Raw genomic sequence first — 16,563 nt, 5'->3', positions numbered from 1 at the left:
TCTTTCATAAAAGCTACCGAACTGGAGAGGCATTTGAGTAAATATGACATAGAACAGCACACTTGTTATATAGGCGCATGTGCTTTCCCCTCTTGCTTAATCATCTACAATATGCTCTGAAGCCTGGATGAAAGCTTTTCAGTACTGCTGCATTGTCAAGCCTGCCAAGTAGCGTTAGCCTAGGTATGACACACATGACAACCTGACAAATATTCTCTGACTGACCGCCAGACGAACAGACTGACCTGTGGAGCTCTGCTTGAGCTTCTCCGTTTTTTTTTTCCTCCACTTCCAGGGTCTGAAGATGCGCCCCAGCGTGGCCAGCTTGCTGTTGCGGCGGATGGGGGGCGTGTGCACCCCCGTCACCAGGCAACTGGAGCGCAGCATCCTCTGCTGATCCATCACATCTGCGGAGAGAGACAGAGACAGATGAGGGACAGATGTGAGGAAAGTGGGCTCCGGGACAGGTTGGGTCAGTGAGGACTCGGTGGTACCAGAACCAGCTCTGCCATTAGACTGGCCACTGTGGTGGGGTCATACACACACACCCACCCACTGCCAGAGTTTCTACATTCTATCCATAGGCTTTAAAACAAGTATTTTAGGAGATACCTGATGAACATAGTCAGGTATGGTTGGTGCGGTGTCAGTAGATACCTACTGATTTATCATGTCTGTGGGGTTGGCAGGGTAAGGGGAGAAACTGGTCAGACATGGTGCATTTGGCCCCAGGAACAGATGAATGGGCCTCAGAAGATGTTGTCGTTATATTGTAGTTGTGTTATAGTGTTACCGTTTTTTTGACATGGCACTTCATTTGTTGTAGTGTATTTATAAATAAGGGTACATCATCTGGCTTTTTAAAGGCTTTTGCCTTTATCCATCCACCGGTGTACATGCCAACAGCATACCAAACTAGGTATGTTGCAATGACTACAAATTCATTCCCACATTCACATCATTTTTGAATGACTTAAAGGTTCAGTCAGCAATTGTGCATGACGTTGCATTTGTTATGTTCATATTTAAATTTCTTAGCAGACACTTTTGTCAAAAACAAAATAGATTATATTTTAATCAAGGACCAAACAAAACCAGAGTAGAAAAAACACTAGAGAAGTACCACCCCCCTTCAGTAATCCAAGAGAAGTGTTTCGTTTTTTGTTTGAGGAACAGGCTGCACCCAATTTGTTTGTTTCCCATTTTCGGAGCCTGGGCTGCCTAAAGAGACCGTTTTTTTTTACAGTGTACTCGCAGGATGGACAGCTAGTGGATTGTGAGGAGATGTTCGCTGAATGTGACAAAAATGTTATAGGCTTGAAATCGCACACGATCGCTGACTCTACCTTTAACTAAGCATTCATATACCTGTTCGGATTTGGAAAGCAACTGCAATATCCAGCACACTGAATCACCTGTTTCTCAACACCCATCCCTTTCAATATGAATGTTCTGTGATATACTCTAAAGTCTATCATTTATATTAGCTCACCCAGCCGCTCTTCCCATTCAAAAATCTAAGCAAAATCAGAGCCAGACGAGCTCTTGTACTATAAGTGACCAATGGATGACTAGACACACTATTCTATAGTACAACAACCTCTCTATTTAACCTCCCTTCATTGTGTCCATTTCCACTGCATACTAAAATAGTCTCTAGAGGACATTTCCCAATCCCACAATCAGTCTTTTATCCAAGGCAGCAAGCTGCGGTGGCTAATGCATCAGAATTCACACCAAAGAGACTTAGTTTATGTACATGTACAAAGAGGATACAAAAACAGGAAATGGAGAGGAAAAAAAGGATTCTGTGAATGAATTAGTGCCACCCACTCCCTCGCTCTTAGCATGTATTTCTGTATTTGCAGGAGAAGGATATTCTGGATCTGTTTCTGCTGCATTCTTCTCTAATCTGAGTTAAGAGGAGCCCTGACCTTGCAATATGAAAGAGACGAAAATCCTACACAATAGAGCTTAATCTGTCAAAGGAAAACAACATCAGCAATACGACAACAATAACAAACAATACAAAAGATATGACAGCTTCGACACCAAACCACGCGTTCTGTTTCACCTGCAAGTCAGATATCTCACTTTAAAAATCCACCACCAGCACCAGAGTCATATTCATGGATCAGTCACTGAACCCACAGTGTGTGTGTGTGCGTGGTATGTATGCAGGGGGGGGGGGGGAGCGGCAAGTGTGTGTGTGTGTGTGTGATGCTGAGCCGGCCAGTGATGTTACTGATGCCTGCATGCTCCAGTATATGGCGGATGAAGGGATGGGCTCTCGCTTGACCCCTCTCTGATGGGAAGCAGGTCAATTGAGCATGTGCGTCTGCCCAAGTAACCGTCAGAGAAAGGAATCCAGGTCAAGCCTCCCAGACTCCGCAGTAAGCAAAACTGGGGTCAGAGCTGCTGTTGCCATGGCTACGGCTGCTGATGCTGCAGAGGAGCCCCTCGGAGGCAGAATTTCAGCGGCGTGTGTGAGCGCATGTGTGTGTGTGTGTGCGCGTGCAACGTGTGTGTGTGTGTGTGTGTGAGAGAGAGAGGGGCTGTAGGAGATGGAGGAGGAGGCCTGAGAGAAGAGGGGGAATGGGGTGGAGAGGGAGGAGCCAGAGAAGAGAGGAAGAGAAGGAGAAGTGGAGGGAGGGAGAGAGGGAGGGGGGACTGTTGCTATACGGAAGTGTTCACCAGAGATCCAGCCCAGCCAATCAGAGCCAAGCGCTTTATTATATACATCAAGTATTGCTCAATTTTTAATACAAACAGAGTGGAGAAATGGAGCTAAGAGCATGCTGGATCCATGAAGAGTCAGTCCTTTATCAGAGACAGGCATCTTCAAAAATGAGAAGCAAAAGAACTGAGATAGCAGGGGACATTCAACAGCAACAATAACATTATAGGAAGAATTATAATTATATTGATTAGCTTTGATTGGCATCAATTGTAGCTCTAACATGCTAATGTAGCAGCTGCAAAAATTATTACCAATGTATGGATAAAACAAATCAATAAAAATACATATTCTAATACGGTGACAAGAAGGTGGAGGTAAAGAGTGAAGAGGGAAAACGCACTTTTCCAGAACGCTCTGAGCTCTGGCGGCTTCATGTTGAGCGCATCAAGCCCTGCCTCATGACATGTCAGCAGCATGTCAGAAAGAGAGAGAGAGAGCTACTCCAGCCAGCAACACCAGCAGCCACACTCACACACGCACACGCGGACATAGGCACACTCACAGTGCACACACATGCACATACAGTGTCAGTGAGAGAGCTACTCCTACCAGCCAATCACCAACACCAGCAGCCACAAACACACACACACAGACAGACACAGTCACACACACACAGACACACCCGTTACTCCAAACAACCAATCACCAACACCAGCAGCCACAAACACACACACATATAAACACACACACACAAACACACACACACACATGTTCATGCAGTGCATTAGGGAGAGAACAACTCATTTCAGCCAGCCACACAAGTAAACACACATACATGCATCCACACAACATGTAAGTCATCAAAAAACACTACACACACTAACACACATGCACACTTAGCCACACACAAATATGTCCTTTTCAGTATTACGGCTTACAATGACAAATGATTACATCCACCCACCAACACCAGTAGCCGTCCTTTCACCTGAGCAGCTAAAAGAAAAAATCATTTACATGGTAATGAGCTTGAGCTCGACAGATTGTGAATTTTAATCCATATTCAACTCAAAACCCTGGGAAAGCTACATGGCCCACACCTCCCAGGTGGCACAATGGAGAGAGGGAGGAAAAAGAAGAATAACCTCTGCAATTATTTACAGAACAGAGGATATGAGAGCAATTGTTCTCTTGCTCAATGTCACACACGTGCAGCATTTTTGGCCATTCCCTGCCTGCCTTGCCTGCCACCCTCCCTGCCTGTCTGGCTGGCTGGTACCTGGTTCCTGCTCCAATGTCACTGTTCCTGCCTTGTGTCTATGGGCTGTGTGTGTGTGTGTGTGTGTGTGGGGGGGGGGGGGCTGCATTGAGAGCGCAGCTCCACAGGCAGTCTGAGGAGGAGATGGAGGGGCTGGCTAATTGTCTGAGACATTGGAGAGGTGCGCTGGGACAGAGACACACAGCGCTGTGAGCGTGCACCCCCCCGACTCACCCCACCCCAATGCAGATTACAGCAGCGTCAGCACAGCGCCATGCCAAAAAGCCTCTCTCACGCCAAGGTATCCATTTATCAGTGCACTCTTTCACCCTTTTCAATCTATACCCTTCTTGGTTTTTTTTTCTCTCACTCTCTTTCTCTTTCTTTAATTCCTCTCTGAGGTCAATGGGGTAAGCAGCGGCCATTTTTCACCTGACTGGCTTTGTCTTGACTTTTTGAAAGTGAAGGATGTGTGGGTAGGGGCAGGGTCTGGGGGAGTTACACCACAACATACGTATGCACAAGTCCCTGTGTATTTATCCCTATATTTATAAACGTAATAAAGAAGAGTGACTCCAAGCTAGACCTGTATTGAGAGTGATGGAGAAGCCTTTGATGCTTGACTGCCACTAAAAGCAGGAGTGGTAGCCTATACGTCTGTGATGGCGCCTCTGCATTCTCCATATTGCCTGGAGAGAGCCTGTGTGGCGAACAGTCGATTAAAGCATTTCATTTGTCGGTGGTGAATGCAGCTGGCAGTTAACCGTAATGCCACCCTCGAGATATCACGGAGGAGAAACCAATTCATTCAGCACAGCTCGCAGCACAGATCCGACACACCAGGGATGTCTGAGGGAGGGTAGGTTCCACACAACTGCAGGTAGACAGCACGATCAGCCAACATAATGGAAATATGACAGGAAGCACATCACTCTGACCAATCTGGCCCGAATCAAGCTCAGAACTGGCCTGGATCTGGTATGTAGTAAGGTCAGTCTATGGGCTGACTTGACTAAAAAAAATCAAGTCAGTTTTACTGTCATCTCCACTGTTTGTACCACACAAACAGGGGAACAAGGGGAACGCAACGCCACACATATATGACAACAGAGAACAACAAATACTGTATATATAAAGAGAACAAACTAGAAAAAACATAGTGTGTCTATATATCACTATAAACAATCAACCATTCAGAAAAAAGAAATAGAAAAACATAGCATATAAAGAGAATGACACAGAGTGTGTGTGCATGTGTGTGTATCTTTTAATAAGCTGAACACAGGGTACTGTATACTGTAAAGTAGAGTACTGGACTCCATGCACTGAGAGCAACTGACCCTGGGACAGGACTAGTGCTGAAGTGGGGGGCATCCGGTTCTATGTACGTTTGGAGGTGAGTGTTTAACGCTCCACAGCTTTCTCAGCAATAAGCACGCAGGCAGCAGGGGACTGGGGATGATGGGGTAGATCTGGCCGTGACCCGGTGTGGATTTGGCAGTGTGAAGGCCTGAGGGCGAGCGTTTTACACCATCCGCATCTCACTCGACCGCAGGCAAAATACCCAGGTACCAGCCAACACTGGGATAGCTGTTTCACTGAGCTGGTGTGAATCTGGCACTGAGGATGCCTGAAGATGTCTGAAGCACTGTCTGCATCCCGCCTGAACAACGAAACAAAATCAAACAGTTGCCGGGCCAGTGTTGGGTAGCACCTGGCCCAGTTCTGGCAGCCAGCTCGGCTGCTGCTCTGCCACTTGTGCTTCTCTGCCTGCTGTGAACCTCGAGGTGTACCAGCCGGCAGTCACCTCCATGCCTATCTGTCAGGCTACAGCAAGACGGAGGAGACAAGTAGTATACTCCACACATGCGTGCATACAAGCCAACCTGTCACAAGGCATCAGGCACAGTGATGGACAGAAACATGCTCACTCTGCTCCAACACGACCCGCAGAACAACACATACAGAAACTGCCTGGTACAAAAATAATAGAGGGATAGAATAGCCCATGCACTTGTTAGAGCCGTAAGGTTTTTGATCTGAAACTAGCAAGTGAATACGTTAAAAGGTATGCAAAACTCTTGCAAAAGCCTATGTGGGACTGATGAAAGCTTGCAAACATGATCACTGGTGGCTTTTTCGTGATTAAGTTGGCAATGTCATGCTGTAAAATCTCTCTTCCGGAAACACTACAGTGCATAATCTGGATGGCTCGCAAACATCACATGCCATTACCTGTCATATTTTCACATAGCATCAAAATGAATTTGTAGCTGACCAAAATTAATTGTACAGTTGTCAACAAAACCAGTAAAGCGTACCTTAAAAAGTGGCAAATTGTTAGTGTTGCTTTGTAGAAGTCACAACCTAGTCATCTTTTACAAAGTTTAATTTCTCATTCATGACACGATATATCATCAAAGTAATTATGTTAATAAGATTCTGTAAATTACTTGCAAATATGTATGTAAATTCAATTGCAAGTGTTACAACACATGCACAAATCTTCACCATATTAATGCAAAGTGCTAGATAAGAGAGGACATATCAGATGTGTTTGATAAATTTAATCTGCTATTAATTTGTGTCATTGATATAAAATCTGATTTGTATTAATCTGCTTCAATTGAAGACATGCAAACAAATATAATCCATTTAAAGTTATAATAAGATAACCTCTCTGCTATTTCTTTAATACTCCAGTCCAGTCAAATATCATTACAGTTTTTATACAATTATTCTTTATCTAACCCCAACCATTAAAGTACATGAGCTGTCTTGCATGATTATTGTCTTGGCCCTACTGCTCTGAACATCTAAAGAAGACTCTGAAACAAGTGACTGCGAGCTGTGCTCCACATTAAAGTTCACATCAAACATTGTGTGCATGTCACCCCTCTCTCTTACCCCCTGGCTCAGCAACTGTGAAGCCATCTGTTCGTGGAGAAGTGCCTCTGGGGCTCTCAGTGCCCCATGCTGCCATCAGAGCTGAGCTCACAACCAATCACACTTCAGAGAGGAAGCCAGCCAACCAATCAGGCGTTGGAGAGGAAACCAACTGACCAACTGAGGTTCAGAGAGGAAAACAGCTGATCAACCAGGAATCAGAAAGAAAATCAGCTGATTGACTGACCAGCGTACCAAACAGGCCTCAGTGAGTATTAGCCAGACAACTAACTGGGCCTTGGAGAGTATAATCTGACTTACCAACCAACAAACCAACCAACCAATGCTTTATCTGCTGCTGCAGCTGCTGATAGTGATGGTGACCAGCTGCAACTACACCCTGAAGCCTCTCACCTGCTGATGAGTCTCTAAGCAGCCTCCAACCAGCCAACCAGCCTCCAACCAGCTCCAGCAGCCCCGTTTCCATGGCGAACATCTAGTTCAAGGACCCTTCTTCAAACTGCTCTTGGAATGGCACACCGGTGGTGTGACTCATCAAAGCTAATAACCAAGGCTCTTGACAATCACTGTGCTTCACTGCCCACCCACCCACCAAATACCACAAAAGTCAATATTACCTGCCTTATATCATATAACACTGCATGTGAATACTGACTGGGATTCTATGCAGTGGTATGCTCCGTGAGCTTTCTGGTGAGTCCAGATGTGTGTTATGGGCCTTCACATCCCATCTAACCACTTTTCTATTTCTTGAGTCCTCCTCTTGTACTATGAAGTCTGCTCCTTTTCCTCTTCTTTTAATTGTGTTTTGTATATAGCCACCTTGGTTTTGTGAAAGGTGCTACTTAAATGAACATCAAACTATTTATCACAATTATGATTATCATTACATTACTATGTGGTGGTGTGACAGTCGGCATTTATATCTATATTTATATCATACAAAGAAGAAGATGGCATCTACATCACAGTATGGCTGTCTCCTGTATTCTAATCACTTGTTGTTGGTGTTTCATTTCAGAAAACAGTGAATGCTGGAACTCTCACTGCTGCAAACCAAACCACATCCACCATCAGCATCGTAATGGACACTGGTGACCCTGTGGGCAGGGGCCACACATCTGCAGTGGGTTGCAGGGCACAGAAAGCGTCTGCTCTTCAACGCAGAAATGAAATCTCAGCCATGTAGAAAATCTCTGTGGCTGAGGGCCGTGTGTGTTCACTCTTTTGTTCGAAGAATATTCTGTCAGATGTAATAATGGAGACAAAATGAGTTGTTTTAACTCTTGGTGCTGTGCTCTCACAGTTCAGTTATAGGAACAAAAATAAATGGACTTCATTCTAAATATGAGTTTCAGTAAAATGTAATACCACCACCAGTAGCAGTACCTTCACAACACAGTTCTAAAAACAGACTCTGAGTGTGTGTGTGTGTGTGTGTGTACTACAGGATATTACAGGACACTGACTGCCTATGCTCCCAATTCTCCTCAATGATGCTCTCTCTCTTGTTCAGCTGAATCTACTCACTGTGGGGGCGGGAAAGCGAGACCAGGTGGGTGTGTGTGTGCGCTTTCATGTGGAATGTATTTTCTGCTATTCAGCTCGTGAAAAACGTGATTTAGGTCAACGCCTGGAAGATTTTCGGGGAGCCACAGAGCCACTGGGAGCCACAGAGACACGGCGCGCCACGACAGACTGCAAAAACTCCAAACCCTGACAGGCTCCTCCGGACCTCCTGCAGCTGTAGTCTTTTGGGAAGTGACAATACAACCAGCAGGTCTCCAGCACACAAAGGAGAAGTGTGCAGAACAAGCATACGCTGCCATTAGGTAACATTCAAGATGAGTCCTCTCCGTGGAGCTACATGTGCCAGACACGCCTAGTTCGTATTCCGTAAGTGTGTATATTAGTGTATTTTTAACCCCAGTTATGTGCTAATAGCTCATGAGTCCAGGCGGTTTCGAGCTGATAAACTCATGACACAGTGCACTGTGAGCTAAACAGCAGCCTCTCGGAGAAGTAATTACTCGGTTGGTCCCACTGTCTTATGTCTGATGGAGACTAGTGATTTGGCCTCAGTCATAGTCTCTGAGCTTGAGACTAGGTCTGGATTTGAATATCTCTCTCTCTTTTTCTCTCTCTCTTTTTCTCTCTCTCTCTGGGGTTGAAACCACAGCAGTCCTCTCTGTCCCGCTTGCTTGGCACACCGTCAGCACACCATTGACATGCAGGCCACACAGCAGCCAATTTCAAAGAGCCTTCTTCAACATGTCCAGTCCTACAAGCAAGGTGGCAGACGACACACACAAACGCACGTGTGTGTTTGTGTGTGTGTGTGTGTGTGTGTGTATGTGTGTGTATGTATGCGCGCACACGTGTGTTTAAGCATCCCCAGCCTCACAGCTTGGCTGGATTAGCACATGCCCAACACACTGTAGAGGACGTGGTCTAAACCTCTTTGTCCTCTCTGCTCCAGGTAAACACACACAAACAGTGATACCACACCAAATCCAGACTACACTGCCATTTAAGAGCAGATTTCAAATGCTGCACTTTGTCTATGACCGTGAAAATGCATATTGCATAATGGATCCAAAAGCAGCCATTCCCCTCCTCCTGGTTTGAAGGGGGGAAATGAACGCTGTGGGGGTGTGCTGTAGAAACAGATATAGAGAAATATTTCCATATGCTGTCTTCCATTACCTTTCAGAGAGTTCCTGTTAGGCAGCCGTATACCTTCCACAGCCTGTGTAGAGATCTGATGCTGATTTCTATGGTGAGTCACACAACGTCATTTTCTCAGCCCGGTCTCAGCTCATTGTCCTTCCACATACATCCCTTCCCCCTCTTTTTCTGACACCTTCTTTCTCTGACCCTTCTTCTGACTCTCTCTGTCTTAATCCCTCTGTCAATACTCTTTCATAAAGAGGAATTACTGTATGTGTGTGGTCACACTTCTTTTTTAAAATTTTAATTTAATTTGTTCTGATTAATATAATGTAATAATGTTAATAATGTGCTGCCACTTAACATTTTCTACTAGCAATGTGCAGTGCAAATGTGTGATATGGTGATGCAGCCTGATAAGATGTTTGGGAGTTATGTCCTTAAAGAGAAGGGCATGTACAAACATCTTTCTTCAAAACACCCGCTGACACTGTGGATTAACTGTGACAGGAGCAGTTTTCAAACTGCAATACCTGACATAATAATGTTCTGTACTTTCAGCCTCACCATTATCTGTCTCACTGATCTTCAGTGTGTATCCTTTTTCAGGAAAACAAAAAGATGCGTGTAGCTCCGACCTGATGAGTAGAAACACTTTGTCTTCGCTTCACTGTATCGCTTCCCTCGGGTTGCACCACGGACATACGGAGTCCACATGCAGGTACTCGCGGCAGTCTTGTACACGCTCACACAGTCATGCTAGCTCTACGGCTGGCACTAAAAAAAGCCCTCTGTCAAGTGTCTAATGTACTCCTTGTTGCATCTCTGGGGAAGGTTACTGTTGTTGTTCGCTTTTAATGCTTGAGGAGAGATGGAGAGCAGCGAACCATACTCGACAAGGTCAGGGGAAGTGTCTTCTGTGTCAGTCTCACTGCTCCTGTTCTCTCCCTCTCTCAGGCCTTTTTCAACAAGTCCAGCATCAAACAACAAAGCATTTCAAAATATTTGGGTACTTCAAATTCATAATCCCAGTGACACATCCAATAGATATACCAGAAAATCACCATACTAATAATATGACAGTTATAACTAAATAGTAACGGCATAATAGCTGCATACATGCATATCCATATGCATATACAGTACATATACTGGAAAAACACACACACACACACACACACACACACACACATGCAGACATGGAGATACAACACACACACATGCAGACATGGAGATACAATATTTCCCTCTCTGGAGAATAAGACTCAGGGTGAAATGCCTGTATGTGTGAAAGAGGCTCTTAATGTAGCAGACACCGTCTCACCCAGATACAGACCCAGAACAGACCTCTGTACTTCTCGCCACCAGTGAATCAGCCCTCTCAACCCTACAACCCCCCCACCCCCCAAACAGACACACACACTCAGCTATCTCTCACCACCCCGTGTGAAACGCCAGTGATGACTCACATCCGGCCGCTGACATGTACAGAACTCTCACTGGCTCACCGCAACACCACAGGCTGCAGGTGAACACAAACACACATACACAAACGTATTTATATATGCTGTTATAGCTTCAAATAAACACAAAAACACCCACACATACATACATCCATTCAAACACACAGAAAGACACACACACACACACACATACACAGGCATGGATAAGGTGCATACAGATGCACAAACATACAAGGAGACCAACGTTCAAGTCTCTTGAACAGTGTGTGCATGCTAGCCTGTTTTGAGAGTGCATGTCTGTCTTTGGCACAGTCAGTACCATGGTCCACCATGTGGTCAGCAGCTACTCTGCCCAGTGTGAGCTTTTCCTGTCCATTTTCCTCAGTCCATTTTTTTCCTGCTAAAGAGAGCTAAGTCTAACCCAGGTTGCGGAAACCAGCTCTGTAAAAAGGTCAAAGTGGAGGCAGATATGCATAAATACAGTTGACACTTAAGCTGAACTGGTCATTAGTCTTTGAGAAATCATCTTATGGGCTTTGACAGTTCACTCACATGGATGACCGTGGGCAGCCGTGGCCCACTGGTTGGGCAGCCGTGGCCCACTGGTTAGCACTCTGGACTTGTAACCTAAGGGTTGCTGGTTTGAGCCCCAACCAGCTTGAGCAAGGCACCTAACCCCTCACTGCTCCCCGAGCGCCGCCGTTGTAGCAGGCAGCTCACTGCGCCAGGATTTGTGTGTGCTTCACCTCACTGTGTGTTCACTGTGTGCTGTTTGTGTTTCACTAATTCACCGATTGGGTTAAATGCAGAGACCAAATTTCCCTCACGGGATCAAAAAAGTAGCCTATATATACTTATACTTATGACAATACTCTTGTATTTTTTCAGTTATCATGAATTACTTTGTTATCATAAAAGTATTTCTTAGCGCTGTGACCTAAAATTGTAAACTGCGGTTGTTCCTCCGGCTCTATAGTGAGTGATGAATCAAAGTATTTACAAAATATAATGAAAACGTCCAGCATCCAGGAAGTGCAAGTCTAATGTCAGAGAGGTTTTTTTTCATAACCACAAGAGATTAATCAGTTATCTGAAGTGCTGATGCACAGTTGTTACCTTGAATGTCTTCTCTGGAAAATATTAAAGACTAAAAGCCCCTAAATCAATCACATTTCCCCCATGTGATACGGCACTCTCTTCTAAATGGATCAGGCTCAGGAGAATTCCAGCATCTCAATTGAATTTGCGGCTTAATTAATGATCACTTCGCTGAGGCAAAGCGCTTGATACATCACCAAACAGCTTCTGACGGTATGTGGAGGAACCAAATGTTCTTGGGAATCTCTGAGGACCGCTACGATGACAGTCCATTTCGGAAGACTTAAGTGTGTACAACAGTCTGACAATGCAGTTGGAGGCACTTCAATTATGCACCCTTCATCACAGCAATGAATCTGAGAGTGGTTATTGTATTGGACTGTGTGCAATGGTGCAACCCAGCTATATCACGCACATCTCATGGTTGGCGGCACTTGCTGTGCTGTTAGTATAGTTGATCAAAAATGGGTGAGGAGACCTATATGTTAATAGTATTGAAAGTCTAATGTATAATTTAATTCATGTTTAAGTTGTCTTAGGATGGAATAAAGTGATATCTCTGTGATGGTTTATTGAGACAATGTAATGAAATTGCCCACCCTGTTTTCTTTCCTATACAGGGGTGTGGTAAAATAAGAGGTGGATAAAGTATGAATTCTGTGATCATAAGGTGGACTGCGCCATGCGGTGTCGGATATTTATTACAATAATGTTTGATGATGGTGGAGATTATTGTCCAATGCTTATAACAATACCAGTGGTATTAAATGGTTCCTACAGTGTTGATGAGTGTACATATTGTGAATGAGAATAATACAGTGTGATTTTTGAATGTTAAAAGTTGCAATTGGTGAATAATTTCTCTTGAGAGGTGGATAAACTCTAATAAGAGGTGGATAAACTATATATTTCAGAGGTGGATAAACTACGCTTACTTGCATTTAGCCTCCACTACACCCCTGTTCCTAAATCAACAAGATGCTAAGGATACTGCAACTGTGACTGAAACAGACTGCTATTTCATCTGAAGGCAATGCCATCAATACAGACAGCACTAACTCCACTGAGCTGGTCAGTCCCTTGCCAGTCTAGTAAGTTCCTGCACAGCTGCAGGTCTAATAGAACCTGTTGTGCTAACAGTGCTCCAAAGAAAGGAATCCAAATGTGTTGGAGCAGTTTCTCCTATGGAGAATATGGGAGCAGACTACTGTAGCCTAATCATATGACATTCACTCATCATGACATGTAAAACATACAATAGTATTATTGAATCTAGACAGGTGATTTGAATGATATATTTTTTTCACACCGGCTGTTTTATGGTCGAGCATCTTTTAAAATCTGCCAAGCTGGTTCCTTTGCTTGTAAAAGTAGAGCTACTGATCAGTTATAACCAGCAATCCATTCAAAATATTGACCAAGTAAAGCGGTAAGTGACCGAGGTGAAGTTAGTTTGATATTTGATATTCGGATATTCGACAGATATTCAAAAAAAAAAATATGCGGCCGGTTTCACCCCGTGTTTGCAGACAATGTACAAACAGATGACCTGTCTACTTGCTCCCAGCCGACCATAGGGACCGTCTAAAAAGTACATTCTGAATTACCTTCATAGTCTTTTTTGTCAATAGCTTTGACATCATGTGACCTAGTGACTCCAAACCAATTCAAAATAGTTATCCTATATGGGACTCATCAGACACACCTCTTTTTATAGTCACTGTATGCACACTGTATTTTATATGAATATTTTAAAGAAAATACATTATTTCATATAAGAAACAGTCTCCTTTTTTCAATACCTCCCAGGTCATGTGACCTAGTGACTCCAAACCAATGCAGAATTGTTATCCTATATGGGACTCATCAGACACACCTCTTTTTATAGTCACTGTATGCACACTGTATTTTATATGAATATTTTAAAGAAAATACATTATTTCATATAAGAAACAGTCTCCTTTTTTTCAATACCTCCCAGGTCATGTGACCTAGTGACTCCAAACCAATGCAGAATAATTATCCGATATAGGACTCATCAGACACACCTCTTTTTATAGTCACTGTATGCACACTGTATTTTATATGAATATTTTAAAGAAAATACATTATTTCATATAAGAAACAGTCTCCTTTTTTTCAATACCTCCCAGGTCATGTGACCTAGTGACTCCAAACCAATGCAGAATTGTTATCCTATATGGGACTCATCGGGCACACCTCTTTTTATGATCACTGTATGCACACTGTTTTTTACATTAATATTTTAAAGAAAATACATTATTTCATATAAGAAACAGTCTCCTTTTTTTCAATACCTCCCAAGCCATGTGACCTAGTGGCTCCAAACCAATGCAGAATAGTTATCCTATATGGGACTCATCAGACACACCTCTTTTTATAGTCACTGTATGCACACTGTATTTTATATGAATATTTTGTAAAAAAAATACATTATTTTTTATATGAATGGTCCTCTTTTTTCAATACCTCCCAAGTCATGTGACCTAGTGACTCCAAACCAATGCAGAATAGTTATCCTATATGGGACTCATCAGACACACCTCTTTTTATAGTCATTGTATACACACTGTATTCTATATGAATATTTTGTAAAAAAAACCACATTATTTCCTATATGAATGGTCCTCTTTTTTCAATACCTCCCAAGTCATGTGACCTAGTGACTCCAAACCAATGCAACATAGTTATCCTATATGGGACTCATCGGGCACACCTCTTTTTATGGTCACTGTATGCACACTGTATTTTATATTAATATTTTAAAGAAAATACATTATTTCATATAAGAAACAGTCTCCTTTTTTTCAATACCTCCCAGGTCATGTGACCTAGTGACTCCAAACCAATGCAGAATAATTATCCTATATAGGACTCATCAGACACACCTCTTTTTATAGTCACTGTATGCACACTGTATTTTATATGAATATTTTAAAGAAAATACATTATTTCATATAAGAAACAGTCTCCTTTTTTTCAATACCTCCCAAGCCATGTGACCTAGTGGCTCCAAACCAATGCAGAATAGTTACCCTATATGGGACTAATCAGACACACCTCTTCCTATAACCATTGAAAGCACACTATTTTATATTAATATTTTAAAGAAAATACATCGTTTCCTATAAGGAATGGTCTCCTTTTTCAATACCCCCCCCCCCCCCCCCCCCCGCAAGGGAAGTGATGTAGACTATGGAAACTGTGTTTTCTCAATACCTTCCATATAACAGTAGATGCCAAATCATTTTTCATATTGAGGTGTGTCTGATAAGTACCCCATAGCAGAACAGTTCTGTATTGATCTGTGTTGTCTAGGACCCCTTATATGGCAGCTATTGAGCAAAAAGCTGTTTTCCATAGGAAATAAATATGATTCTTTAAAAAAATTAAATATAATAGTTTATGCAAAATATTATTTCACATTGACATGTGTCTGATTATTATCACATAGCAGAACAGTTCTATGTTGATCTGTGATGTCTAGCGAGAAAAAAGCTTGCAAGGTATTGAAAAATGGAGACCATTCATGATGGCAAATAATGTATTTTCTTAAAAATATTCATATAAAATATAGTGTGCATACAGTGACTATAAGAAGAGGTGTGTCTTATTAGTCCCACATAGGATAACTATTCTGCATTGGTTTGGAGTCCCTAGGTCACATGGCTTGGGAGGTATTGAAAAAAAGGAGTCTGTTTCTTATATAAAATAATGTATTTTATTGAAAACAATTCATATAAAATACAGTGTGCATACAGTGACTATAAAAAGAGGTGTGCCCGATGAGTCCCATATAGGATAACTATTCTGCATTGGTTTGGAGTCACTAGGTCACATGACTTGGGAGGTATTGAAAAAAGAGGACCATTCATATAGGAAATAATGTATTTTTTTTACAAAATATTCATATAAAATACAGTGTGCATACAGTGACCATAAAAAGAGGTGTGCCCGATGAGTCCCATATAGGATAACTATTTTGCATTGGTTTGGAGTCACTAGGTCACATGACTTGGGAGGTATTGAAAAAAGAGGACCATTCACATAGGAAATAATGTGTTTTTTTTTACAAAATATTCATATAGAATACAGTGTGCATACAATGACCATAAAAAGAGGTGTGTCTGATGAGTCCCATTTAGGATAACTATTCTGCATTGGTTTGGAGTCACTAGGTCACATGACTTGGGAGGTATTGAAAAAAAAGAGACTGTTTCTTATATGAAATAATGTATTTTCTTTAAAATATTCATACAAAATACAGTGTGCATACAGTGACTATAAAAAGAGGTGTGCCCGATGAGTCCTATATAGGATAACTATTCTGCATTGGTTTGGCGTCACTAGGTCACATGACTTGGGAGGTATTGAAAAAAGAGGACCATTCATATAGGAAATAATGTATTTTTTTACAAAATATTCATATAAAATACAGTGTGCATACAGTGACCATAAAAAAGAGG

The 16,563-nt window shown here is 42.6% G+C and overlaps 1 protein-coding gene across 1 annotated transcript in view; it reads right to left on the bottom strand.

Moving 5' to 3' along the window:
• Positions 1-16,563, bottom strand: part of phactr3a (phosphatase and actin regulator 3a) — a 32,125-nt gene that overhangs the window by 12,651 nt on the left and 2,911 nt on the right. Inside the window, exons 2-3 of the mRNA XM_076276783.1 lie at positions 7,002-7,004; positions 246-407 (exon numbers count right to left, since the gene is read on the bottom strand). Coding sequence (XP_076132898.1) covers positions 246-407; positions 7,002-7,004 — 165 coding nt within the window. The remainder of the gene's footprint in view (positions 1-245; positions 408-7,001; positions 7,005-16,563) is intronic.

The sequence above is a fragment of the Alosa pseudoharengus genome, unplaced genomic scaffold (genome assembly GCF_046254945.1).
Source record: "Alosa pseudoharengus isolate Yale_2024_CS ecotype anadromous, Long Island Sound unplaced genomic scaffold, YU_APseudo_1.1 YU_APseudo_1.1_scf_9, whole genome shotgun sequence".
Lineage (NCBI taxonomy): Eukaryota > Metazoa > Chordata > Actinopteri > Clupeiformes > Clupeidae > Alosa > Alosa pseudoharengus.
This window is presented reverse-complemented; position numbering and strand designations above follow the sequence as displayed.